General features: G+C 45.5%; 1 protein-coding gene across 13 annotated transcripts in view; it reads right to left on the minus strand.

Moving 5' to 3' along the window:
• The window catches only part of SORBS1 (sorbin and SH3 domain containing 1), a 222,133-nt gene that overhangs the window by 16,765 nt on the left and 178,766 nt on the right, over nt 1–26,602 (minus strand). For all 13 annotated transcript variants that reach the window (XM_055719727.1, XM_055719731.1, XM_055719729.1 and 10 more), the window contains 13 exons: nt 23,750–23,797; nt 23,506–23,635; nt 21,321–21,435; nt 18,043–18,126; nt 14,151–14,216; nt 13,475–13,576; nt 12,084–12,133; nt 8,985–9,160; nt 5,936–7,456; nt 5,121–5,206; nt 3,358–3,525; nt 1,862–1,908; nt 52–166 (listed from right to left, as the gene is read on the minus strand). In XM_055719727.1, coding sequence (XP_055575702.1) covers nt 52–166; nt 1,862–1,908; nt 3,358–3,525; nt 5,121–5,206; nt 5,936–7,456; nt 8,985–9,160; nt 12,084–12,133; nt 13,475–13,576; nt 14,151–14,216; nt 18,043–18,126; nt 21,321–21,435; nt 23,506–23,635; nt 23,750–23,797 — 2,708 coding nt within the window. The remainder of the gene's footprint in view (nt 1–51; nt 167–1,861; nt 1,909–3,357; nt 3,526–5,120; nt 5,207–5,935; nt 7,457–8,984; nt 9,161–12,083; nt 12,134–13,474; nt 13,577–14,150; nt 14,217–18,042; nt 18,127–21,320; nt 21,436–23,505; nt 23,636–23,749; nt 23,798–26,602) is intronic.

Raw genomic sequence — 26,602 nt, forward strand, 5'->3', positions numbered from 1 at the left:
GCCAGCAGAAGGGGACTGGACAAAGAGAACGCCTGCAAGGAAAGTAGCTACCTCTATGTACGATTGTGGGAAGATGCCAACTCTGCCGTGGTGTTCGCCTTCATACCAGTTCTGGTCGATCTGCTTGTAAATGTAAACAATATCTCCTTTCTGCAGAGGAAGCTCCCTGTTAAGGACACAAGCACTCCATCAGGACCTCACCGGAGAACAGGCGTGTTCTTTCTCTGTCCAGCAATCCCTAGGTGCCAGAGTCTGCACCAGCCCCGTCCATACAAACCACACGCCACCCAAAGTGAAAGCTATGTGTTGAGAATTACCCTGTTGGCACTGCGATATGCAGGCACTCTCCTGCTCTTTTGGGACATCCTGGCAAAAAAGCAGCTCTGTGAGGGCCCTACTAACCACACACCCTCTGGTAGCAGTGGGGTCAGGCTCAAGCAAAAGATGCTCCCGGCTGCTTTCTGTGTTGGATAGGGTGAGCAGTGCTCAATTCCTGGTTTGAAACAGGTCATGTCACGAGTGCCTTCCAAAGAGACACAATTTTAATGGAAACTAGCTTGCTGACTAGAAGAACCCCCTCACAGCCAACATTGGTCCTGCAACAATTACACTTCTGGCCAGCCTGTGGCTGTGCAATCGCTGACCTCACCTGGGCTTACAACTGGCATTTCAATCTACGGTCTTCAGTGCCAAAATTATGAATGTCCATAGCTTGAGGACCTCTGACTGTGGGCAGCTTGCACTAGGCTCATAAACCTACTACCTGGGTCCCCACAGGAAAGCAAACAACCCAGCCTTTCCTAACATGATTTTCACAAGCTCTCCTTCGCTTGCCCAGCACCCTGGTACACTCTGCTCAAGGGACACAGCAGTTACACCTGACATCTGCCTCCATTTTACCACAGGTGCTGGGGAGATGCTGTGTAAATCACCACAAGTCATCACCTGTAGAACATAGAAAAGAACATTCCCAGGACATCAGCACGTGAGAAGAAAAACAGCAAGTCCTTCACTGATGTTAAAATGTGAGCTTCTCGGGGCTCATGCAGAGGGAAAGGCTTTCTCCTCACAGCCGTGTTCCCCCAAAAGTAGTGCTGTGTGATTCACCTGAGGGACCACAACAGGGCGTGGAGGTACAACTATGCCACCAGAAAGATCTGCTGGTGTATCTGCAGATGCCAGGGGAGCAAGCAGTGACCACTCTGCACACTGACAGGTCCTGAATCAGGAAAATCCTGAGGCAAGGGACCAGCTACACGCTTAAAGCTAATATCCGTGTAAGTCCCTTGGTGCCTGCGGGCTGTGCTTAGCACAGTGGAAAGGATGCTGTGGTTCTGCGGATTCTACGTTCTTCTGACCATCTGTACGGCAGGTTTACACAGTGAGCTACTGACTAACAGAGGTCTTCCAGCTCCTCAAGCAGAGCACAGCCAGGGATGTCATGCAGGGGCATCCCCCCGTCTCCAGTAGGAGGGCAGTGACAGCCGCTGCCAGCAGGTCTCCCCCAGCCCTCCAGCTAACAGGATGCAAGGAGCAACATGTGCCAGAGCGCTCTCCCACAGCTCCACTCAACCCCAGAGCACAGCACCCACTTGCTCCAGCAAAGAACATGGGTTTGCCCTAAAAACCATGAGATAGGGATGCACCGAGAAAGAAGACATTTTCCTACAGGTCCTTTCAAGGCTATGACCTACAAGATTCGTATGACTTTTCCCTGCCTTACTATGGACACCTTTGTGTTGAGCTGCTGCAAAGGAACGCCCCAAACATGAATTCAATTACACGATGCTTCCTAAATGCTGCATCCTGGGGAAAAAGCAGAGGAAGAACACTCAAGGCAGTAGTAACAAGCCGTACTCACTTTAGCGTCTGTGCTTTAAAGTCAAACTTGGCTCTAGCAGGTCTCATCTAGAGATTTAAAAAAATCAACACATTAAAATAATAATTAGATTTTCAACTCTGTTTCAGGAAAAGCACCCAAACTCTTCTATAACTACAATTAGTCTGAGGAAGGCATTGAATGCAGGTATTCCACTACAAGCTTGTGTGCAACTGCTACTACAGTCCACATGTGCTGGATGGGTCTCGCCCACCAGGGCAATAAGTGCCAACTCCTGGTGTAACAGTAATTAAGAGCCCTGCAGAAAATGGATTTAACAGAAGTAAACTTTTAAATGTGACAAACCCTGTTGAACAAAAGCTGCTCCAGTAACTACCGCTACTGGGGCTCCAGGACCAAATTTCCCTTGACATGCAAATGGAAAAGCAAAATTTACTAGCTGGGAAAAAAACAGTAGGATTTTATTTGATGTGGCTCTTATTGGTTATTACCTGGCCCTGCTGAATCCTGCAATGTGACCCACTTACTCTGTATAAACTGGTAGGAAAGAGACAAAGGCGAGGAGGAAATGTGAACAAATTAAGCACGTGTCTGAAAAAATTTCTTCAGCGGCTCTAAAGTCAAAGAGAACGCTGACAGCAGGCCTGGGCTTTAAAACTTGATTCACCTGGCTGGTTTTCTAATGACCACAACATATTCAGACAATTTTAAAGTAATTTTGGTAACACAGCATAAAATAAGAAGCAGTCACGTTCACATGGTGCCAGAGCATTCAAAACTACACACAGGGCAGGCAAGTGTACGCCACCCATGTGCCGACCACCTCGCCCACCGCAGCGCAGCACCCCTGGGGCAGCCCAGCACCCTGCAGAGACACAGCCACTGCTGGCAGCCCCAGCAGCCATCCCCAAGGCAGACAAAAAGCGTTTGGCCAGGACACCTGGACGAGCATCCAGCCCTCAGGAAAAGTGCCTTGGGCTCATAGGAACACCGTCTCCCTCCTCCTTTGTCTCTTTCAGAACGTACACAATGAAACATGCTGAGACTTTTTCCAGTTGTCTCTAAAGGACGTCAAGCAGCTTTCAAGAGGAGAAGAAACAATCTATTTCTAAAAAAAATGATCTATGAGACAGTCACATGGCCAGGATCAACAAGACACGAAGTTTCTAAGCGTAAGGCACAGACAAGAAGACAACGTAGCAATATGATGCAAAGGATGTAGAATGCCTTTGATTCACTAAAAGTAGCTGATATTTAAAGGCATGCATCACAGGTGTGCACCAGCAATCCTCAGCAGGCATGCTTTAACATATGCAGCTTGGTATAGAGATATCAATTAAGTTACCAGGCACAAGAGTTGAAGCAGATCTAAATGAAGCCAGAATGGGAAAGGGGAAGGTGGGAAAAAAAATAACAAACGACATTCTCTGAGGAGCTAATGTCGGCCTAAAGCACAACATTGTGAGAGGCAAATATTGCTTTGGGTCAAGCAGCAGACTGAGGTAACTAAAACAGACCTCTGACCCAGATTTCCTCTTTGCTGTATCGTCTACATTTAGGAGGTCCCCAAATCGCTCATTAGTGATAAACTGATGGTGCGTTGGAATAACCCCTGTGTGCCTTCTAGCTGCAATATCAGCTTCTTCTTGCTCACGTTTAAGCCGTCTCTGGTCCTCTAAAAGTTTCTGCCATAAAATTGCATAAAATGGGCAGTAAATCATCTAGTTAAAGGCATTCAAAAGCTGCCATAAATGTGACTTAAATAAAATTTCTGAGGTCCCAGCAAACAGCTGGGATTTTACAGTTCAACATAAAACGCCGATTGTACTAACTACACAGCACCCGTCCGCTTCGCAAGCACAGAAAGTACATCACCGTCATGGCACGACTGAAATACAGCTCATGCGGGGATCTGATTCGAAGCTGATGGAAGTCAACAGGGACTTCTTATAAGTTTGGGCCAGGCCATGGAAGCTTCTAAGAAGATTGCTGATAATGCAGAGGGCTGACCCAAAGCCCCTTCAACCAACAAGGAGTTTCATCCATTGACTTCCAAGAGACCTGAATCAGCCCCGCAGGTAAGTTCTGAGGCACTGAGCTGCCCCGAGCTTTGCAGGGAGCTTGGGAAAGCGCCTGACCACCTCCAGGGATCAGGTTCTCCCACGCTTCCTTTGGGCTCACGTAACACGCTTTGTAAAAGAAAGTTAATAACCCCCAAAGAATTATTTTTGACTTCTGAAGTTTGTGGCATGCTGACGGAAACATGCATTCTTGAGCACTTGGGCAGAAGGAGTCTTCCACCTTTTGAGGCTGACTGCAGGCTGAAGAGTTCAGCCCTGTGCTAGCTCGTTTGAAGCCAGCAGGTCTCAGCGAATTCAGAGTTTTGCTTTTACATGAGTTTTTGTGCTGGATTTTGGAAGTGGGGGGATTACTGACTGTGTCACAGGAGAAATCAGCAAAAATATATTTTTCACGTAGGAATTAAGAGCAGGTTTTACCATATTTCAAAGCACACATAAATATTATATGAACTCAGAGACTTAACATGAAAAATATGCCTTCTTTCCCCATCCCCCCAGGCAGTGAAAATTAATTCCAGCTTCCTGGAAAGCAATCACTTCATGAGTTCTTTAACTCAGCCTGGATACAGTCAGCACTGAAAAGTTTTGTGGCTCTCCTATTATTTCGGCTTGTCTCAGTGTTGCCCAGCCACTTCAACAACAACTGCTACATTCCATCATCAACAACTTGAGCCAGTGTAAAGAATTCTAGCTCGCACCAGAGGGGAACTTCACACTTTCTGATAGCTCAAAATATCTTACATTTGCTGTTCAAAAACTGAGGGCTCCCAAAAGAAAAATACTGTTCTCACCCATTTGATTAATACCGACTCCAGTGGCTTGCTTGGACAACAATAAAACCTTAAGTCACTTACAGAATAATTGCTTAATCTTTCCCTGCAAGTACTGGGGTGTTGTACCGCATCTCACATACATCTCCGACCTTTTCACATTCCTTAAAGCCCCCATATATCATTTTGTGCTGTTGATGAGAACTATCAGGTTCATTTTAAACAAAAGCTAAACTGGACTACACGTTATACATTAAACCAGTGGCAGGGATAGTATTACAATTAAAACATACTAGTTCCAACTTGCTGTTCTGACTTCCAATATCCACAGCCATGGGCACACAAGCTGTCCTTACACAAGGCTGAATGCTGTATTTCTTGTATGTGGAGCTGCTACAACAGTTGTTAGGCTGTACAGGAGGGCATTACCTCTTTATCGTCATGCCGTCTGCGGATAATTTCTTCTGGAGTTTCCATGTAATCAACTGGTGCAAAATGCCTTGGTGATTCTGAATCTACTTCGAAACAACATAAGGAAGTTAAAATACAGATGGATTTATCTAGCATAACCAGAAAGGAAAAAAACACAGGTATTTTTAAACAATTTGTTTCCATCACGACAGTAAGGGTGCTCAATTGCCATTGTCCAAATTGCCAATCAGATGTTGATAATTTATCCATTTTCTTTTTTTTCCCACTTTTTGGGCTGTACTTGTGAACAAAGATCCAAAAACAGGGAGAAAATAACGGTACGGCAAAGTGTAAAGACATAAAAGGACTTTGCGAAGAAAAGATTCGCTGCCAAAGTATGATTTGGCATTTTACTGTTGAGAAAAAATTAATACACACACACACACACACACAACTAGACCTTGAGAAACTACTCCTTAAAGCAAATCATCTGGGTTCTTTTTATATTCCCATGTGTGCAAATGATACAGGACTAGAAATATCTCGTGTTGAGATGCTTGCATCCCCAGAGTTGCTTGAGAGACAAACTGAACTCGGTGTGATTAGAAAGGCAGCGGAAATCGTTTCTCAGAAGTGCAGCTGTTAACAAGTCCTGAACAAAAATGCTCAGCAAGACACGCAAAGGACGTTAGACACACTAAGGGAGAAAAACAGAGAGAGTCAGGGGATGCAAAGGCGGGGTGTAAAAATGCAAGGGTTGTGGAAGAAAAGGGGAGGGGAAGGGAAGCAAGGAGACAGGTGAGGGGACACTGGTAAAGAACACAAAAAGCCACCTCCTAGGTACGTCCCGAGTTCACTTTGCGGGTTGTTGTTTGTGTCCAGGCTGTGACAGAGGGCATATGGAACAGGGTTCCCATTGTTTAAGGAGTCAGGAGTGTCAGCCCGGCCCACGAAGCTATCTCGGCTAGATCCCGTGGGGGGGAAGCAGCTAAGCCTCTCCACAATGTCAAAGGAGGACAGGCGGCGGGGGGCCAGCGGCCCGCTCCTGGAGCAGGGCTGGTGCTGGCAGTGGTGACTCTGCTCTCCTACGCTCGCCTGCGGCGGCACGGGCTCGCCCGGGTTCTCGGGGCTGGCCACGGCCGGGCTCCCCGGGCACTCTGGGGGTGGAGTCCTGCAGGATCGGTGCTGGAAGGGCTTTTTCAATCGGAAGGGGAGCGGGCTCATTAGGTAGACGTTTCTGGGGAGCACGTGTCTGTCCCCATAGACATCCCCTTTGGAATCGGGGTTCCTGGAGGCCTGCTGCTGCTCGTGCCTGCGGATGGTAGTAAACCTGGTGTAGGACGCTGGGCATGCGCCTTTGCATCTGTTGGTTTTATGCTTCTGTGGCCCATTGAGGTTGCTGCTGCTGCTGCCACTGTCGTTGGACGCGTTTGAGAGGAGATCGATCTCGTCCGTGCAAGCTGAAAGCGTGTCCATAGGGATGGCATCGCTGACGTCTGAAGCTGTGTCCTCCACATTGCTGCAGGAGCGGGAGGATTTTTCTGCCAAGCTGGCAGCATCCTTCTCTTCTTGGTGTGCTTTGGGCAAATCCAGAAGAAACTCTGCAGAGTAGGCAGAACTCAGGCAAGTCTTAGACTGGAGAGAAGCGGTGAACTTGGTTTGTCCAGTGGAAAAGTCAAGCGAGGGCATTGATCGGGATCTCTGGATCAGCTGCTCAAAGGCACTGATACGGGAGGAAACGGTGTGTTTGGGGATCTGCTCTGAGTCCTCTCGACTAAGGCTGTGCTCCATCCTGCCCTTCGCTTCATTCTCAAACTGAGATGCAATATCCCTCACGCTGCAGGAGGAGACTGGGCCCAAGTGGATCCTGGACCGGTTGATCTGGTGCATGTCTTTATACAGCACTGTAAACTCCATCCCGCTCTTCCTGGGGGCAGGGAACAGGCAGCCTTTCCTAGAGTTGGTGCCATACTCCTGCAGGCTCATGGTACTGCCAGATTTGATGGCATACTCCTGCTTCGACTTCATCAACATGTTTTCTATGCTTTCCCCTATGTCTACCATGAAAGCTTTTTTATTATCAAACAAGGCAATAGAGCTACGAAGGTTTTCGCAGCTTTGAGCTTTCTCATGAGACAGCAAGATACCCTTCTTGTCCTGCACAAGAGCAGCTGGAGCTGCTAGTTTGGGTTTGAATTTAGAAGGGAGGATTTCAGTAATGCAGGCTTTTGCAGCTGATAAGGGCTTCTTATGTTTACATGCGTGACCTAACATACCGGTATGACTAGCGTTAAAGGTTCGGCTATTAACTGAAGAGGGTGCAGTCATAAGAGCATTCCCACCTTTACGATCCACTGGTAAGCATGCAGAATAAAATAAATACAACCTGTTAGCTCAAGTGCTAGAAAGCTATTCAGAAAGGAGCAAGAACATGCTTGGGTTTCATAAAATGCACTTTAAAGAAACAAAGTTCCAAAACATAAAAGAAAAGCAGGAAGGAACTGCACAACAAGCCGCGCTCGCAGGAGGAGGTGAAGTGCTGCTGCTAATGTCTCTAAAACCAGAGGCAGCTCTGGAGCACTTTGAAGGTACCCTCCTCAAAAGTGCTAGGCACCAGAAGCTTCCAGGGAAGCTGTGGCACCATGGAAAAGGGCAGCTGAACTCGGGGCAGGAGCAGGGTGTCAGCAAGAATGCAGAGGCACTAACATGGCAAAAATGGCTTAATACCAAGTCTGTAATCACACCTACTAGGGTCTCGGCACAGTGCTTGCCAGGCAGTTTATTCCTGGGAGGGAGAAGTCAATCGGCGGCTGACCCTACTAGCGCAGGCAGGCCGCACCAGCTGGCCTTGCCCTCCAGCTTAGAGATTCCCCACGCTAGGAATAAGCTGCGTCCTTCAGCCAATGTGGCTGGCGTGTCTGCTTTAAAAATCAGGGAGTCAGATCGGGACGTTATGTGGTTTTTTTCAAGCCAGATCCAGTCTGGGTTCAGCTCAGACTGCAGCTTTTCGGTCTGTTTCCGATTTGAGTTCAAAGTCAAATGTCAAAATAACCATTCAGGTTCAACTGCAGCTTGGGGAACAACAACTGTTTGAACGGACTTTTTTTGTCAGATCCGGTCTGACCCCCTGCCCTGCGGGCCTGCCATCATGCTGAAAACCAGCTGGAGGATGGGAGGCAGAGAGACCTTTTTGGTGTGATGTACTATTTTTAGGGAGAGCTGTTCAGAAACCCAGTGCATTCCTTCCCCAGTCCTCTCCCCATCTCAAGCCATTTTTAGGTTGAAGTTGGCTCAGAGATGCAGTTCCCCAGCACAGCTCCCCGATGGGAGTCAGGCTCCCACGGCAGGGGAGGAATGGGGAGCAGAGGCAGCGGTCCCTGTTGTGGGCGCAGTGCCCCGTGCACTCCCTGCACACCCCTCGCAGGCAGGGGGCTGTGGAGCACGCAGCACCGGCTACGCCAGGGTAGCCAGGCCAGCAGACGTGGTGTGACCTGCTGAGATACCACAGCAGGAAAAGCAGAAAAGGCAGGGGAGGGCTCTAGCACGGCAAGGCAGTGAGAGCGGATGGATGGCAAGGCCAGCCCGAGCAGCCTCGAGGAAGAACATGAGGGCGTGGGGTGCGGCTGAGATGCTGGATGGAGGGAGCTGGTCCCTGCTGGGAAGAGGAACCTGGATCAGATAAAGGGGTCATGAAAAATACTGGCCAGTGTGGTCTGAGAGAAAAAAGGAGGGGGAAAAAACTGGGGATGGCAAAGAGGAAGGACAGAGGAAACCTCAACTGGCTTCACCAGGACTCTAAAGCCTGCGGCAGTTTGCCCCCTATCACCTGGCTTTTCACACTGTGTGCAGAATGGAGAAGAGGTTAGTGCCCTGACCACCTACCTTTTGTGGAAGCGGAGCTAGAAGGTCTCTTGAGACCACTCAGCCCCTGGAACGGGATATCTCCACCTTCCAGCACACTCTTGTAAATCTGCCTTTCATTCTCCAAGCCAGCAGGGTCCCCCAGTGCTGGTTCTGTCTCCCTCTTCACTGCCTGATAGATGGGTGAATACGTGGAGCTGGAAAACACAACAAAGGGGGAGGGACACCAGCGGGTCACTTCTGGTTACCGAGAGCTTCATGTAAAGTCAGAGAAAACCACACCTGTGAACCCACAACAGACTGTACGCAGCACTGGTGCTGAGTGAGAAGAGGTTATGAATGCACTGAGATAATGTTCTAGGCTTGGCACTGCCGTAACATTCTCTGCCTGAGGGAACCCTCCCAGCTCCGCCCCCAGAAGACGGGTGGCAGGAAGGCACCCCTGTATTTTACAGGTGAGGCAACAGAGTCACAGAGCAGATGCGTGGCGGCTGTCTGCAGACACAAAGCAATCGGCTAGCTGGAAGTAGCCAAGGATCTTCCAGCTCCCAGTCCTCTGTCCTTAAACACTGGTCATGGCTGTCCCCTGGTTACAAAGCACACCTGCTCAGGAGTTACCTCAACCAGCTCAGCCTCCCAGTTAACACTGGAGTTCAAGACTTCCAGAGAGCAATTTCTGAAGCCCATTGGTGAGGGACCACGCAGAGAAGCAAGAGCACAGGGCTACAGACAGTGCTGTTCTAAATGCCAAAGAAACTCCCAGACGTGCCCAGTTCTGCTCAGCCTTGCCTCAGGCTTCCACTACAGGGAATGGAAAATCCCAGACTCGAGGTCTACTGTGCAAATATATAAACAAAATGCTGTTAAAATGAGTACAATTTTAATTTCTTAGTTTTTGAAAGACTGGACATTTATTACAAATCCCTTTCTTCAGCCATGAATCTAAGCACAAGTATGCCACCACATCTGATGTCTAGATTTCATGTTTTCTGTCTAAAAACACCCCAGCTGACAATGCTGTGGTACGAATGGCCTTTCCAGGTACAAGAGACTCACTGAGCAGCCAGGCAGGCAATGTTTTCCCAAAAGCAAAACTCATCTGATCCCAGTTCTTGTGCTCAGCCAGGCTCTTCAGAACATAATGGAGTCTCACACAAAACTATTCTGGGGCCAAAGCATGACTGCTGGAAAATTTGAAAAAAATAAAAAAATAGGGCATTTTCCAATTCACGGAAACATTTTGAAAGCTGGTTTACATCCTGATGTTCAGGAGAGATTCATATCTATGCGGGCATGGACATGCTCGTGGTTATGCCTGCTTGTTGCAGATAAATTTGTACATGCATCTGTTTATTTTGGAGAGATGCTGTACTTCTGGGGTAAAGAGAAAGCTTTCAAACACATCACAGGATTGGCTATGGAGGCGGAATTACACAATGTCTGGATCACAAAGAAGAGTTTAGTTTCCGGACGAGGAAAACCAGGTCACACACAGTTCCATAAATTACTTTCTGAAGTAAAAGCTCATGAAAAGCAACACGGAAGAGAAAGGGAATGCTGTCACTTTTTCAACCTCAGCAATGCTCGAAGAGCCACAGAGCTGACGGGGCTGCCCCAGTGCTGCTCCCCGCCGGGCTGCAAGGGAGCCCTGCCAGTGGCTGAAGGGAACGACGACTGCCCTGGGGTTCCTCACCTGGGAGGTAAAAGCATTTTAGCCTAGCTGTTTAAAACCAAAGGGTTAAAATGATCCTCCTTTGGGAATACACCGGAGAGAGAGAGGAGGCATTTGGCCAAGCTCCTTTATGGCAGCTCCCTCAGCAGGGCCAGCAGGCAGCCCCGCCTGGGGCCCAAGCAGCCTGCACGATCACCATCAGGCAAAGGGAGGGAAGAGCAACGCAGCAAAATAGACAATAAACTCAGGGAATCTTTTCTCCCTGCTCTCTAAAGGCCAGGCAGGGAGGAAAGTGCAGCATGCCGGGGCCTCGCTGCTGTGCCCCATTCCCAGGCTGCTTCCCCTTCCCTGGCTCAGCGCTGGCACTCCTGTGCGCTGGTGTCAGAGAGGGCACAGACGGCACTGCCCTGGGCCGAAACCTTACCAGTCTTCGGCAGATATCACCTATTTATGCTAATCTCTGAGATTTCCATTTATTTTATTGCTCTCTCCCTATCAAAACAAAACAAAAGTCACAGGAGCAACCAACAAAACGTGCAGCGTGCGAGATTCCCAGCAGAATACACACAGATGGGAACAGAGCTGAGAGAAGTACAGGAGACCCCTAAGGCAGAGGGGTGGTGAACACCCGTGACATTAATGGGCATCTGGAGGAGAACATGCCTTTCCTAACAAACCATTCACGCAGAGGGGATCACTGTGCCTACGGACAATGTTAAGCGCTCAGTCCAATTACAAGGAGCAGCAGGTTCGCAGCAGGAGCTGGCTCCATGGCTCAAGTAACTCAGCACAGCTCAACATCTTGCTCTGATGAAAAAACAAAAAAAATATTGTTTTTTCGTGTTCCTCTTTTAAGACAAGCCAGCTCCATGTACAACCCATTTAGGCAGAGTATACTGTTTATCACATATTCCTCCAGAAAATCAGTGCCTCATTAGGTCTTTGAGAATTATTGTTATGGCTACTGCTGCTCCCTTCCTGGAAGCTGGAAAATAATTGCCTTCCATCAACAGCATCCTTTCAATCTGGTGCACACAACTGGGCACATCTAACAGAAGCCGATCTATCATTATGTGTGTAACAGAAACAAACTTTGTTTATTCCATGCAATAAAGTTACTTGCATGAAGTTACAGTCAGTTTGTAAACTTCATCAAGACAGAGTTAAAGGTCTGTTTGTTAGGGTTTTTTTTAGTCACTGCCTATCACAATCAGCAATTATTATCTAGGCAATGCAATCACTCATGTAATCACTTCAAAATTAATTTGAGATCATAGAGTGGATATTGTACCTGGACTCATCTAAAGCACCTGTATATTCTCACGGTACATGTATTTGTCTATCTCCATCACCAAAACATAAAGACACCCCATTTTCAGCACCCAAACCCCTGTCCTACATGCCTTCAGACTGTAAAAGAGACGTCAAAAAGCAATCCAAAAACTTACTAGGAAGAATGGTCTGTGGAAGTTTCCAGGGGAGCAACACCTGCTGTATTCTGCAAAAGTCCAAACAAAGGAGTCATTGATACACACACACATGAGGAGAAAGAAAAAGGCTTGCTTAAGTAATTTTCCATCTATTGCTTGAATATTAGCCTTTAGGAGACATTGAGGTTTAAGTCTAAATGCAATTTAAGCTGTCAAAGTCTTTGCAGAAAAGCGACAATTTTCCTAAGTTCCTTCAGGGCAGTGACAGGTTTTTAGCACAGCCGATGCCTTTTCGTAGCGCCTATTCTTTTGTCCGCAAATGAGTCATTGTGAATAAAGCCAAAAGCAAGAAGAGATAACCAGCTGGGCCATGACCAGGAGACACATGCTCATAATTATTTCCCCAAGCTTTTCCCCCAACCGGTCACTGCCCGCCTTTGCTTTAAAGGTATATTACATTTCTGCAGCACAATACATTCCTCAGCATTCAAAAAAATATCAAAGCGCTAACAAGAAAAGCAATGTTTCAGTTCGGTTTCCTTACTTAAGAGAAGCAATGCCAGCTGCACCGGTTCAATAGCAAAAGCCAGTTCTTATCCGCTTGCTTTAAATCCATCTAACGCTAGGCACGTCATTTTAAAAAATTGAAGGCAATTTCAGAAAAAAATGCTCTGTTTGGTGTCCCCTCATCTATGCGAGGATTCTTACGTAGGAAGAAAAAGTAAATCTTGGGTCTGAAAAAGCAGCTTTTTCAAGTCCTGGTGAAATGCCGCAGTTTAAAAAAAAAATCAACAGGGAAAAATAGAAAAAATGGCACATTACCAAATTGAGCTATCATTTCATGGTTCGGGTCCTGCAGACCCTGGAAGCAGCAGCAGCAGCTGACCTGCCCTAGAAGGCCACAGCAAGGTGCAGCATAAGGAAAATTGTGTAAAATCTCTTGGGAATATCCAAATCTCGGGTAGGCGTGAGCTCCTAGCAGAGAGCAGGGCTTGTATGAAGGGAGGCTAGATGGCAACACGCTTCAAAGGCACGAGATGATGACGTGACACCAACCAAGAATTTTAAGCTGATTGCTGCTGCCTATTCATGTGAAAAATAGAGAGATGGTTTGTTGTTTTTTTTTTTTTTTGCAGACACTGAACTCAAAACCCTAAAGGAGGACGGGGGCAGGGGCAGCTGAAAGGGAACAGGGGAGAGAGAGGAAATCACTGTATCTGAAATGGATTTCAAGCCGGATTCTCAGCATCACGTTCTATTATTTCTGACAGCAACACAGCAAGCCATGCAGTCAGAACGGTCAGAACCATTATTTATCCCAACCTCATTTAATAATCATCCAGCAGTGAATAGATTAGAGCAGAGAGTTTGGAAACAGGGATTGGCAGCATGAAAAGAATAGGAAATACCTTCTGTGGCTTTTTATGTGGCGCTTTATAAAGCTTCTCCATTTTTTCTAAATCTGCCTCTAACTCAGTCTGGTAGAGGTAGAGGTCTTTTTCTAGATCACTCTGGTTAAAGAAGGAGAAGAAGAATGGGAAAATAATGCTTAGGGTTAGGGGAAACCAAAGGAATGTTAATTTTGAAAAAAAAAAAAGCGAGCCTTTTTAATTGAAAAAAGACAAAGATGGTATGGACAATACACAGAAATTCACTAGTAATTAATCATGTTTCAATCATTACATTGGAAATAGTTTTAGGCATTTAATATTCAAAATTAAGAGATGCGCAGGCCTGCTAGAATCTAATTCTACAAACCATAAAGTTATAAAACCCACCTGTAAAAAAAAAGAAAAAGATACTGTAACAATATGCAATGTGCTGTTAGTATAATTATCATTGCAAGTCAAGATAGCAAAACCATCACTCTAAATTATGGCTGATTATGCTTTAAGGATTGTTTATCAAATCAATTTAATAGCTACTTAATTGTTAGGCTAAAGAGCTCAAGCCCAATTAAAAAAAATCACTCACAAGCACACAAAACCCAAGCAATGCTACAAAAACAAAAAAGAAAAAGAAAATCACATACACACATACATACGCGCTAGATGCTGTAGTACAACGTACGTGAGGCACAATTACCTTTCTATCCTCTCTAGTAAGGATAGAGCAATCTCCAGGAGTATAATCCCAAATCTTTTTTGGAGGCTGATGGAAAGCAGAGGAAGGAAATGAGGAAATGAAGATAAGGAAAGACATCACAGAGAATATGGAAACTGGATTAGAACAGAGGGGGAATACAATAGGGGATTTGCATCAACACTGAAAAGAAATTAAAAAAAAACCACAACAGAGAAAGAGGGATAGAAAGAGGGATAAATCCGCTATAGCACAAACATCAAGAGATCATGGGAGGCAAACGGGAGCATACATGCAGTCCGGGAGGGGTTGTTTCAGTAGTCTTTGAGGACATTTTTATTTTTGCAAGGTGCTCTAAGGGGTTTTGGACTCTAGAGAGAGCCCACAGCTGGCAGTTAAAGCATTCTTAACACAAAACCAAAACAAAATGGGGACAAAAAACCCACACAGTCATAAAAAGCATTTGTTTCGCTCATTCTTCTTTTCAAATGGCAAGGGTAAAACAATGGCCTTTGATAAAGAAAAGGGAGAAACTTTCCCACCCTGGACAGATTACGAATACATACCATGTGAACAAATGGCTGAATTTCCAGTGGTGGCATTGTGGGGCAACGAGAACGCAGAGTTGTTACTTGTTATTTCACTGGTTTGGGGATGTGTTTGTGTGTGGGGGTTGGTGGAGAGAGCGGGACATGCAGGAGTTTGGGAACTAAGTTTTTAAAATTCACTCTATAGGTGAAGGTGCCGATTTTCCTGTTTGGATGCACGTGTAAATATCAGGGAGGATCGTTCAACGTTAAAGACCTTTGTCCTGCCGCTCCTAACCAAATAACGCCACACCAATATCCTCATTTCACTAGATACACACCTCTCACTGATAAAGAGACTTTGTTCTTACTTTGTGAAATCAGAATATATTTGCTTTGTCTCCCCGAAGAAATAACCTCTCTCAGTGTTGGGGCTGGCAGGCTTTGCATCATCCTGCGCAACCCTGCTGACTCCTTTGACCGGATCCCTCTGGTCACTGACCGGGAATCTCCCAGTGTCCGTCTATCAAAGGTGAGGCTGAGCTACAGCACTTAGGGCTTGCTCCAAATCCCTTTTGAGACCACCTGGATCTGCAGTTTGAATCTGTTCCACGTTATGTTCAGATAGCCACCATGGGGATGCAAACACTAAATACCCATTTCTGACCCATCAGATCAGCAGCTGCAGGAGCAGGGGGTGTAGATAGCGTTGCAAAGATTTAGGTTTGAGATTTGGAGGGAAGGAGGTGAGAAGGCAGGACACTCACCCCTTTGTCCAGGCCCCTGCTTCTCCATTTACAACAGTTTTTATTTTTATTAGCGCTGTCTCAGGAAGGGCTGGGAGAAAGTGCCCGTGTGCGTGACCCTGCAATCACAGCAGAAGACAACCGAGCCCTGGACTGACCGAACGTTGAGGCTGTGGGTGGGTGGCAGGCACATGGCTGGGGAGAAGGAAGGAGTGAGCGTGTGGGCTGCAGCCTCAGCAGCACGCCAAAAAGCATCCATGCTGCAGAGAGTGACCCACCTGTCTGCAGGGCACGCGCCTGCCCGGGAGCTGCCAGAAATGCACCTGGGATGCTGGTCCAGCATAGCGCGGCTCCAGCTGCCGGGGAGGTGTGTGTGCTCTCCTCCATGGGGAAAGCCCCAGCACGGCCATTTTTTAATTTAAACCCCCATGGCACGTCTGGAGAGCTGCAGGCACAGGCTCACATGGACCCCGCACTCCCTTTTACCCGGGGTGTTTCCTGCCCGTGTCACATCACTGCAAATAAAGTCAGAGAGCCAGGGGAAACCACCCTGTAGAAGTACACATTATCTCCAGCACTGGTGAAAAAGCAGCTGGGACAAGCGGAGAATCTTTGAAAATCCCAGGCGCTACCACAGGTCAGCTGAAACCCTCTGATTAGGCATGAGGCTCAGCCACTAGCCGGTCACAAAAACCTGGTCCTCTCCTGGCTGGAGCGAGCAAAGCTACAGAGAGCACACTGCTTTGGCTGTGGCAATGAAGCCCACAGGGCGCTTCGCTAGCTGTACAAGTCCGAGACAGCATCCTCAATTCAAGCGGCTGGTGCCGAAGCAGGATGTACTGCATAGCACATGCAGGGGCTGGCACAGTGGCTCAGGGAGCACAGCTGCGTGCCTTTGGAGCTGCAGCGAGCTGACACGGGTATCATTTCATGGCAAGCTGTAAGAAAGCAGCCCCTAACAAGAGTGCCCTGAGCAAGGCAGGGAGCTGGTCACCAGAACAGATGCTCCGTTGAAGAGGAGATGTATTGCTGGTGTAGCAAGCACAATGCTTCTACAGAACAGGTACACCCTCACTTCTAGAGACACTCAAGGGCATAAATGTTCGTTCTTTCATTTTCCATTAACTTACGCTAATTCGAAGTACCACAGAGATGACAAACCTTCATTCATTGCAAGAGCATACGGCCATTAATTACATGGCAGCAGAGAGAAGCAGGTTTCTTCTCACTTTGTGGAAATCTTAAACCATGACAGCTTGTGAAGGGCTAAATCCTTATACTGACATCACTTAAAAGCCTCAGTGAGATGGGATTTACCTGACTTCTACTGCCTAAAAGTTAGAGGGTCTCATCTCAAACACTGCTGAAGCTCCTTCTTCAGCTGAGGATGGAAGTTCCATAGCTATAAACTGTAATTTTCTATGACAGAATGGATCACCCAGCCACTGTACATGTTTATTTTTCAGCAAAAATTACACTGTTTGTAAGATGTGATCAGACTGGGCTCTCAGTCTCAGGCAGCCACGTCCTGCACAGAGCAATTCTGTCACTTCTGTGAGAACAAAAACTACATTTAAAGAAAATCTAGTGCTCTCTGGTGTCCACGTGTTGTTGCCTTTGAAGCCAGTACTAAGTTTCTGTTTGTCGCACATGCAGGGACACCTCAGCAGCACCCAGAGCCGGTGTGCATGGGCAGTGACAACTGACCTCCAGGAGAAAGGAGAAACCATCTCTCTACTTCAACAGACGTGAGAGCCTGACACTGACCCCTGGTGCAGTACCAGTAGCTTATTAAATAGTATTTAATAATGAAGCTAATAGTGTTTAATCAGTAAGAACCAGGCCACAAAATGCTTTAAAGTCACATTTTTTCCAGTAGCCATGATCACGGATGTGTTCCCTCTATCAAAATATCCTTTGTCCTATTGAATAATCAAGCTTTGCTTCATCATTTTCCAGAGCAGGAGATCAAGGCTCTCCACCAGCACCCCCGGCTCTCCCACAGCAATCCAGCTCCACATGAAAAGGCAGCCCACTGTTCTCAGAGTCCTTGGGGTTTGGGGAATGGCCAGGAATTCAACACAACCCGATGCACCCCGTTTAGGCAATGGGCAGCTATGTGCACAGGGAAAGGAGCAGGAGAGGGGGTCATGATCCCTTTATGGATATAGCTGGAAATTACTGATGCATAGCTTACAGGTCAAGGCCAGGAATAAAAGATTCTTCTTGACTTAAAGCTACCTGTCAGCTGTCCCAGAGCCTGTCAGGCAGGGGGAGAACAAGGGCTTTGTGTAAGGGCTTTCCAGAACGAAAGCAGGGCATTACTTCTAGCACTGACAACCAAAATGCTGTTTGAGCTACGGTGTGCGAAAAAAATACTGCGTAGTTGATACATACAGCTGGAAAGTGGGGAATGTTTGTAAATGGCTTCAAAATACTTAAAGTGGTCACAGAACAGCTGCTTTACGTCAGTAGCAGGATGATGCTATGAACTATCACATTTTAAAATCAGTTAAGGCATCTGCTCCAGGTTCAGGGCCTAGCAGGGAGATGTGACAATCATCAAAAAAATAAAAAAAAAGGCAGGTTGACTTCATTGGTCATCGCAACTATCAAACTTACCGGTTTCCCAAACTCCAATTCCGAAAAGAATTTATACCAAGGTTCATTCTTTAAATCTATCTCTTCTGGGCTTATATCCCGAGTCTAAAGGAGTTGGTGATAGGGGAATGGAAGAAAGAGAAGGATAACATTATGCAAAGAATACACGGAAAGGGACTGTTAGAGATGCAGATGCCATGGTTTCCATTCTAAAATGTAGATATTTAGCTTTATAATTTGGAATTTCTATAGCACCTCTCTCACAAAGGCCACGAACTGCTTTGCAAACATCAGTTAAGCCTAATGGCATCATTGTGAGCAACATGAATATGAATGAATTGCATTTTACAGATCAGGAGACCCACACAGAGAGGGATTATGCAGCTTGCCCAGAGTCACAAGGAGACTCAATGGAAGAGCTGGGAGTCAAGCAGTCCCGCAGTCCTACTGTCAGCAACTTCCATCAAGTCCAAAGCTGCTCGTACTTAAAAACTAAAATTTTAATCTTCATTTGGTTAAAAGAAGAGGGATTCAGTGAGACCTGAAACAAATACTGCATCTTTAACAGCACATGAATATGTGAGAAACCCTGTTCTATACACTGCAAACAGAGTGAAAGGTGTTTTCTAAATCAAAGGAGACACAAGTCAGAGAGAGTACATCCCTGAAAGATCTCTGAAGGGATGGACAGAGAGACAATATTACTTGTTTCTTCACAAATAAATGTTAGAGAATCGGACAAAACTACAACAAAGGAAAAATCAGACAGGACAGAAAACAGTACAGTTGAAAAGGAAATTCCCTTTTGCTCATACAATCTGCTTCAATGAAACAAAACCTGTTGAAATAGTTGTAGCCAGTTAAAAACACTACTGGTGAGAGAAAAGAGTCAAATCCACTGCCGAGGGCTATGAGGTGTCACACTCCAAAAGACGAGCAGCTAACTCTTGCATTTCAGTGTACCTAGTCTTAGACAAGATGGATCCCAGTGCATTAAAAATATAAATACAGTATGTCTGAGATGCCAGTGTAATCCCATGCTCTCCATCACAACAGGTGGTGAGCCACACACACGCACAGAGGGATAACAAAGCATCCTGATGAAAATCGTCCTGTGAGGGGGTGACAGAGGTGGGGGGAGTTTCCAATGGTGCTGGGCTTTGCTAGTTGTCCCAGACTCTGCCACAGCCATTACACATCACAGAAAAAGCTCTGGGACAAGAGCTCAGGGCTGATGCTGAAAGAGGGGCAACGCTTCAATCTGAAAGATAAATGGTTACATTGCGTTTGATTTCCGATGGCCTGGAGAAACGTTTGGCTATTTCTTAAAGGCAGAATAGAAGCAATGCCTCTGGTTTTTTCTTTGCTGTACTCCAAGTAATAGTACTCATCTTGTTATATAACTGCCTTTACATTAACAAAAAAGTCCACTGGTGTCAACGGGAGGCTCTTCATTGTTCTGGAACGTTTTTGGATCGGGATTCTGACAGTCACAGCTCTGGGCGTGATTACCAGGAGATAGCCACAAATCTCTGGCAGCCTCCTTGAAAGATCTCATTGCTAACCACTGTATTTAATTAGGCTGATAGAGATCATGAAGCCACTATTTCAAGACCTTCTTTCTTCTGTAATGTACAGCTTGAAACTAAAGCTCAAAAAAATAACATTGGAAGTAACACAGCTATTGCAGTCTTCTTGCCTTTGATGAGCTCTGTACAATATTTCTCAATTACGCTGATGATGGTCCTGCTTGTGGCTTTTAGACTTTGAGTCAACAGCTCAATGAAGTACCTGATGAAGTCTGAACACGTGAACAGTGCCACTGGTGATGATGGACCCTTCGCAGAGGCTTAAGTACGCAGGTGAAGCAGGCCTTTTGCCACAAGGCTTAATCTTGGCTGTTTACAGCAAGACAAAATTGCCACTTCAGTTAACAGAAATCTTGCTCCAGGATGGACTGCAGGAATGGGGTCGTCCTACCGTGTCCAAACTGCTCCTCAGTGGCACTTCTCTAACGGGTTGAGTCAATGGCCAGTCGTAGCGAGGGAGAGTCATCTACCACCCATTTCTATAGGCACTAGGATCACACTGCTGTCAGCAGCAACTTCCTTAAAGTCAATGAAGGGACAAGGGTGTGAAAAGAAGTTGGTTGCAGGATCTTCAAAAAGTGATGGACCTTGACTGCACTTGGAAGGAAAAAAGAAAAGCCACCAAAATACTAAGGAGAAACATCAGGTCCCAGATCAGACTCTATTCTTACATTTCTATCAATTTCAATTGCTGTTCGCTCTTGCATAAAATCCTTGGCAGGTTTTTCAGGAGCGTTCCTTTACCTGTTCTATGTTCTATGCATGGATCAATGCCTGAGCTGTTAAGGCACAAAGTCCAGTTTACATTTGGAATCTGACATGCAGTTAGTGCTTCTAATTGAATCCTTCAAATTAATGCCTACATAGAACAATTCTGTCTTTACGTACCATCTGGTGATTCACTAGTAACCTCATTCAGTATTTTCTCACACTTGGAGTGTCACACTTGTACCACTAAAGGACACCTTAAGTGAGCTGTGGTGATTTACGCAGGACCAGCTGACGAGATGAGCACCACCTCTCTGCCTTGCCTTCGGAATGAGACTTTTGCATGTTCCCTAGCTGTCACAACACACAGCGTTACTAATTCAACCTGAAATCAGTAACAACTCACTTAATACTCCACGTTACACACCGGCACAGCTGGGGAGCCAGCTCACCTTCAGTTCTGCTCCCCCCTGCTGAGATCCAGCTCAGCAAGAAAGCAGCCCAGGGGAGATGGCCACGTCCTAATGCACCTCAGAGGCGTTCCCTGGGGCACATTACAGGCCCTTGAAAAAGTGTTTGGTGTTTAAAGCATCAGAAGAACATAGAAACTGAAGCATCCTGCTTGTTGCAGAATGCCTTCAACCATCCTGCATCAACTAATGCTGTGCCCTAGAAAAAGTACAGCTGGGAAAACAGCTGCTGAACAGGTCACAGTGTCAAACACGGATTAAAAACTAGGGTTAGTGATCCATACTTAACACAGAAAACAACACGTCCAAAAGGAAAGAAGCCTCTCAATCCCCCTGGGTCTTGCTTTATAGAGAACAAAAATGTTAGGAAGTTATGCAAAAAAGTTTTCAAAACAAAATATACAAGAAATACATCACATGAGCACTGCAATGTAAGCATAGGGAATCCCATCTGAATGGAACTGGACAGGCACTTGGGGAGTATTTTACAACCACAGGATAAAGCCACAAAATAGGATAAAACAAACGTTACCATCTTTTCATTGTTCAGAACTGAGGACTTTCCTGGCTGATAGTCATAAATGCTCCTGGGCTCCGCACGGTACTTTCTGGTATCCACCTTCTTGTCTGGAGGCTCCCAGTCAGTCCTGAGGAAAGAAAGTTCAATTAACCCAAACCGCTGCCGTTTCCACGGAGACAAGCACTTCCTTCTGACAGGCGCCTTTCCCTGCTAATCATGGTTTAATCAGGGTACTTTTTTTAATCTGGGAAGGGAGCCTGCTGCAAGAGGAACAGTTCAGATAGGCCTCTGGGCATGTATTTCTTTATCTATAGGAGGCAGAGTCTGATACAGCTCAGCTGCTCAAAACACTGGGGGGTTCTTCCAAGTACGTTCCATAAAATTCCAGATTTCCGTACCTTTCCTCAGTGGAAATACTTAGTAATGGGCTTCAACTAAGCTCATAAACATGAAAACGTCCAAACTTCAAGCAGAACTCAGACTAGATTGCTTTTACTAAACTTCTTTATCTCAGCCCCCTCACTGATTACCCGATTAGTACTGCTCTGCGTTCTGGGGGCACTCGGGGGTCCAAGAAGGGGTCTTTTCTAGAGACATGAATGAATTTGCTCAGGCTGGTATATCTACAGATGGCTAAAAGCAGTCCATTGACCACCCAAACCACTATATTTTTGTGCTGTGTCCACACTGGCACAGTTCAGACAACAGTAGTCACAAAACATTCAGGGTCCCTATCCTATGACATCCAGCTAATCTGAAAAGTAATACACTCAAATACCTCATGCAGAATACCAGTGCCCTGAGAAAAGCCCATAAATCATCCATTTAAGCCGGTAAACTAATTCTGGTCCTGCTCTTGCTATGTTCCCTTTGATGGGCAACGTTGTACGTGGATTCATCTCACCTAGCGTTCACCAAACAAAAGCGAGGCACCTAACCAAGGACTGCTGCTCCAGGCTTCCTCCCACTTACCCTACTGACCTGGCTTGGGGCAGGAACAACTCACTGAGTTGCCCAAACTCTCTCCACTGGTTTAGGAGAAACAATTAATTTATTTTTTAATTTTTTTTAAAGGCAAGATAACAGCCAAAATGACTGGCCTACAAACACTACAAATTTCAACAAGGGTGATCTTTTCTGTCTAGAATAAACTTGACTGCTTAAGATTCCAGACCCAGGAAACCTCTCCCTGGTGAAACACTGTTTTGTCACTAGATAATAGGAAGCATTGATTATTGTAATCCTTTTCATTGCAAGTTTTCTCAGAGGGCCAATGTACTATGCCTTCAATTCCTGCGTAAGGAAGATGTGTTCTACCAGCAGCCTTTGTCACCTGATGCAGTGGCCTGAGATGCTCGCTGAATTAGAAATCTCAAATTACGGTATTTCTCAGTTCAGGCAGCAAGTGAAAAACATTAAGAGCATGTGAAAGTTCGTGAGGAAAGACAGAGCAGTTTAAGAGCTGGGAGAATTCAGCAAGACATAAAATACTCATCGCTCTCTCTGCTTTCACTTCATTTGGTAAACACTTTCATTACTGGTACAGAGGGGTTAAAATACGTGGCAATAAACACAGCAAGAAACCAGGAGGGAAGTCATCATGAAAGATCAGAACTGACAACACTAAGTAGAACCCACTTCCAATAAAGTTCCTGCGGGTGGGACTCCTCCAAGATGGAAAAAGCAATAAAACTTTTACCAAGGCACAATATAAATCCACATTTTGCTTTTGCAAAATTACTGCTATTTGCTTGTGTTCTGAAGTGCTTTGACAGTGTCACACTGAGCCAAGAGTTTCCACTGTGTCTCTGTGGTAGGCACTGAAGAGGCATAGCACCCAGGGGAACATTCCTCACCCAGGCAGAACACCAGGCAACACACTGTGGGATGCCCAGTGAAAAAAGACAGAAAATGGGAGACTGGGTGATGATAAGCACGGTTTGGTGGTGGCCTTGGCAGTGCTGGATTAACAGTTGGACGTGATGATCTCAAAGGTCTTTTCCAACCTAAATGATTCTATGAATAAAGGAGTTCACTGCTGCCGAGTAAAAGAGCCAGAGTCAAAACTACACCTGCACTTCTCCCAGAATGTTTAACTGGCGTTCTGGATCTAAAGCTTCCACCTTTGTCCCCTCCCCATTCACAGCTTTCAGAGATTCTTCCACTACTGATCCAAATACATCTTGGTTCATGTCACCTTTCTGGGCTGGATTTCAGTGATGAAGTACGGTTTGGCAGTGGCAAGGTGGCAGACCTCTTCACAACCTTCTCCGAATCAATGCTGTCCGTCTCACTCTTGGAACGGGGAACTGAAAGCTGGGTTCTGCCTGTAGGGTGAGTCAAATATAGGTATATTGGTGAACTGGAAAGGAGGCAAATAAATACATGCTTTACATGCCCTTTCTGTTTGACAGATGACACAAGAAATGTGAGTTACTTACTGTCCTCAGAATAGGAATAACGAGGAGAGTATGAATCAGAATCTTCATCTGAAAGACAAAAGCATTTTGCAAGTGAGCTGAAAAAGCCCCAAAGAAGCCACATCAGAGACCCTTCTCATTTCTTCTACTAACACACTGGCCATAATTTGAGTGATGTGCCCAATACTTACCACAGGGAGGGGAACCTAAAAAAGAAAATTCCAATGAGGTTTAAATTACATTTACATAGAATTCCTAGATTAGATATAAATATTAATGTACTCCTCACAGTAATACCTTTCTCCAGGCTCTCAAAGCATTTTAGAAAACATTCACTTTTTATCACAAAACTCCTCTACAGCAAGAGTTATTAGATCCACTTTGTCAAAAGCTGAAGGATAAACAGAGGATCTAAAAGCTGCAGTACATGCCTAAAACAGCTCATTAGGTGCTAGGCACAGTAATAGAGCTGCAAAGTCCTGATCCCAGTCACACACGATAATCACTGGGACATATCCACTGTATTAACTTGCACGCGAAGCTGAAGTACGTTCACTGACTCAGACTATCTTTCCAGTGCAGATAACATGCCTGGCACGGGACACACATGTCTACTTGCACCAAGAGGCTGTCCTTGTTCTGAAGAGCTTACTTTTTAAATAGGAAAGATATGTCCATAGAATGCAAGAAGGATATTCAGGAAGCTCTAAGAGAGCTGGCACTGACACCAGCATAACCAAGTGGTGCAGTCTGGACCCCGGTTGAACAACCTCCTCCCTTTGATAGTGAAAGCATGGCACTGCAGAGGATGTGGTACTGTAGTGCTCAAGGCAGACGTGCCCCCAAAGAAGGTGGGAGGGTGGCAGCATTACCACCCCCCAGCTCTACAGGTGATGGCCGGAGAGACTTTGACCTGATCAAAACCTAGCGGTATCTTTCCACCACCTTCAGCAGGCTTTGGAATGAATCCTCAGTGAATTGCAGGCAGTAGCAGGGGGAGTTGGGATCAGACCTGTGAAGGGGACCCACAGGCCCATCACCTTTCACTGCCGAGCAGGGTTCACACTTGTAGGGATGTGAATCTGAGACATCTACGGGACTTCCAAGGCAAAAGGCAGGAAAGTACAATGCAGTGACTGCAAAGAGAACTGCCAGCAAAGGTGTTACTGGCACCTCCATGAAGAAACCACTAGAAGTGACAGAGATAAAAAGACAGAAAAACAAAACAGATGAGGCTGGAATAAGCCAGATAAGAAAAGTACATACTAAAAAAACCCCATTATGTCAATTTAGTGATGCCGATCCACATATCGAAACAATTTCCAGATCTTCTCTCAAGGAGGACATCAATCAGCTGATACAGTCAACCTCATCTGCTGGATAAAAGCGGCTGGCTAACACAGCTGACTTGAAATGGCTCTCAAGCCTTGATCAAGCCTTCCAGGAAGGCTCAACCAGTTTTAACTTTTAGCCTCTCTGCCGAGTTCTTCTTGGTGAATGAATGAGAAGGTTTCAGTCTCAAAAAGCCGGTTACTGACTCAGGTGCGCTTATCATAGCCTTCAGGTTAAAAAAATAGCAACAGTCAATTTCAGGCCAATTCCCATACTTTAAACCTAAATGACAGAAAATAAGTATCTATTTATTTACTGTTATTACACTGAATTGTTGGCAAATTGACGGGCATTCCGCTATAAAAGTTTGGTTTATTCAGATAGCAAAATACTTGGTAAATCGTAAAACTCTTGGTCCCTACAAACACAGATGAACAAGTGTCTAAAATTATCTTCATGGCCATTCACCTCTCTCAGTCTTATTTAGTGCTGGTCATTGATGAAAAAATTATTCACTTACTTCAAGAGAAAGATCAATATTCATTATAGCTCATCATTCAGATAGGAAAAACATACAACAAAAAAATCCACTTCAGGTAAGTGCTATTTTCCAGTTGCTAATATTCTAATAGCTACACTCATATGGAGAACAGGCATGTGTTGTCTCTTCAAGTATCTTATGAAGAAAAGCATCTATATTTCTGCCCTTTTTACAGCAAGGAATGCGGAAACACAGAAATCTGGAAGGACTTGATAAAGATTAATGAGTAAATCAGAGATGAGCATTCAAACCAGACCTCCTGGTGCTCACAGCTGCATTCTGCCTGGGAGACCCCCCTTAACGGAGCAGGGTATCTCCAGTCTCTGATTTCAAAATCTGATTCCTGTAGTGAGAAGAGGCTGTTCCTCTGTAGTTCTAGAGGATCTGCAGGGTTTTTTTCATGGGTTGGCCATATTCTCTGCGTTTCTAGAGACTCTAAAGGTATTTTAGAGGGAAGCCCAAATCTTGATGCTTCTTGGAGATCCTATGCATCAATCCAAAGTAAAAACTCTGACACTGGTTGTATGAAATTAAGCTTCAGCCCACCTTGGGATAAACACTTTACCACCGAGTATAAAACCTTGAAATGTTTTCTAAATGTGAAACATGCACTCCAACCCACCTACATCACCAAATATTCTGGATTCCTTATCAAGGAAAGAATCCAAGCAAATATTAGAGAAACATTTCCCAACGTATTGAGGATAAAAAGAGTCTTTGGTCCAATAACATTTCAACTACCTAAACCAGCAAATTACTTTCATATACATGTTTCTAAGTGCACAGGGGACATTTACAGGAAAACAGACTCTTAAATCTGTTATTGTCATTGGTTTTGCAAACAATGTTAGTTCAGACAAGAGGAAAATGGATTTTCAAACTTCATTACAAACAAGAAAATTGAATCTCTGTAAAACTCCTTTATCAATCACTTATAATTACTGAGACTCTTTGTTTCTCTCCCATTGATACCCACATACCATTCCGCCAGTAGAAAACAA

The sequence above is a fragment of the Falco cherrug genome, chromosome 9, assembly GCF_023634085.1.
Source record: "Falco cherrug isolate bFalChe1 chromosome 9, bFalChe1.pri, whole genome shotgun sequence".
Lineage (NCBI taxonomy): Eukaryota > Metazoa > Chordata > Aves > Falconiformes > Falconidae > Falco > Falco cherrug.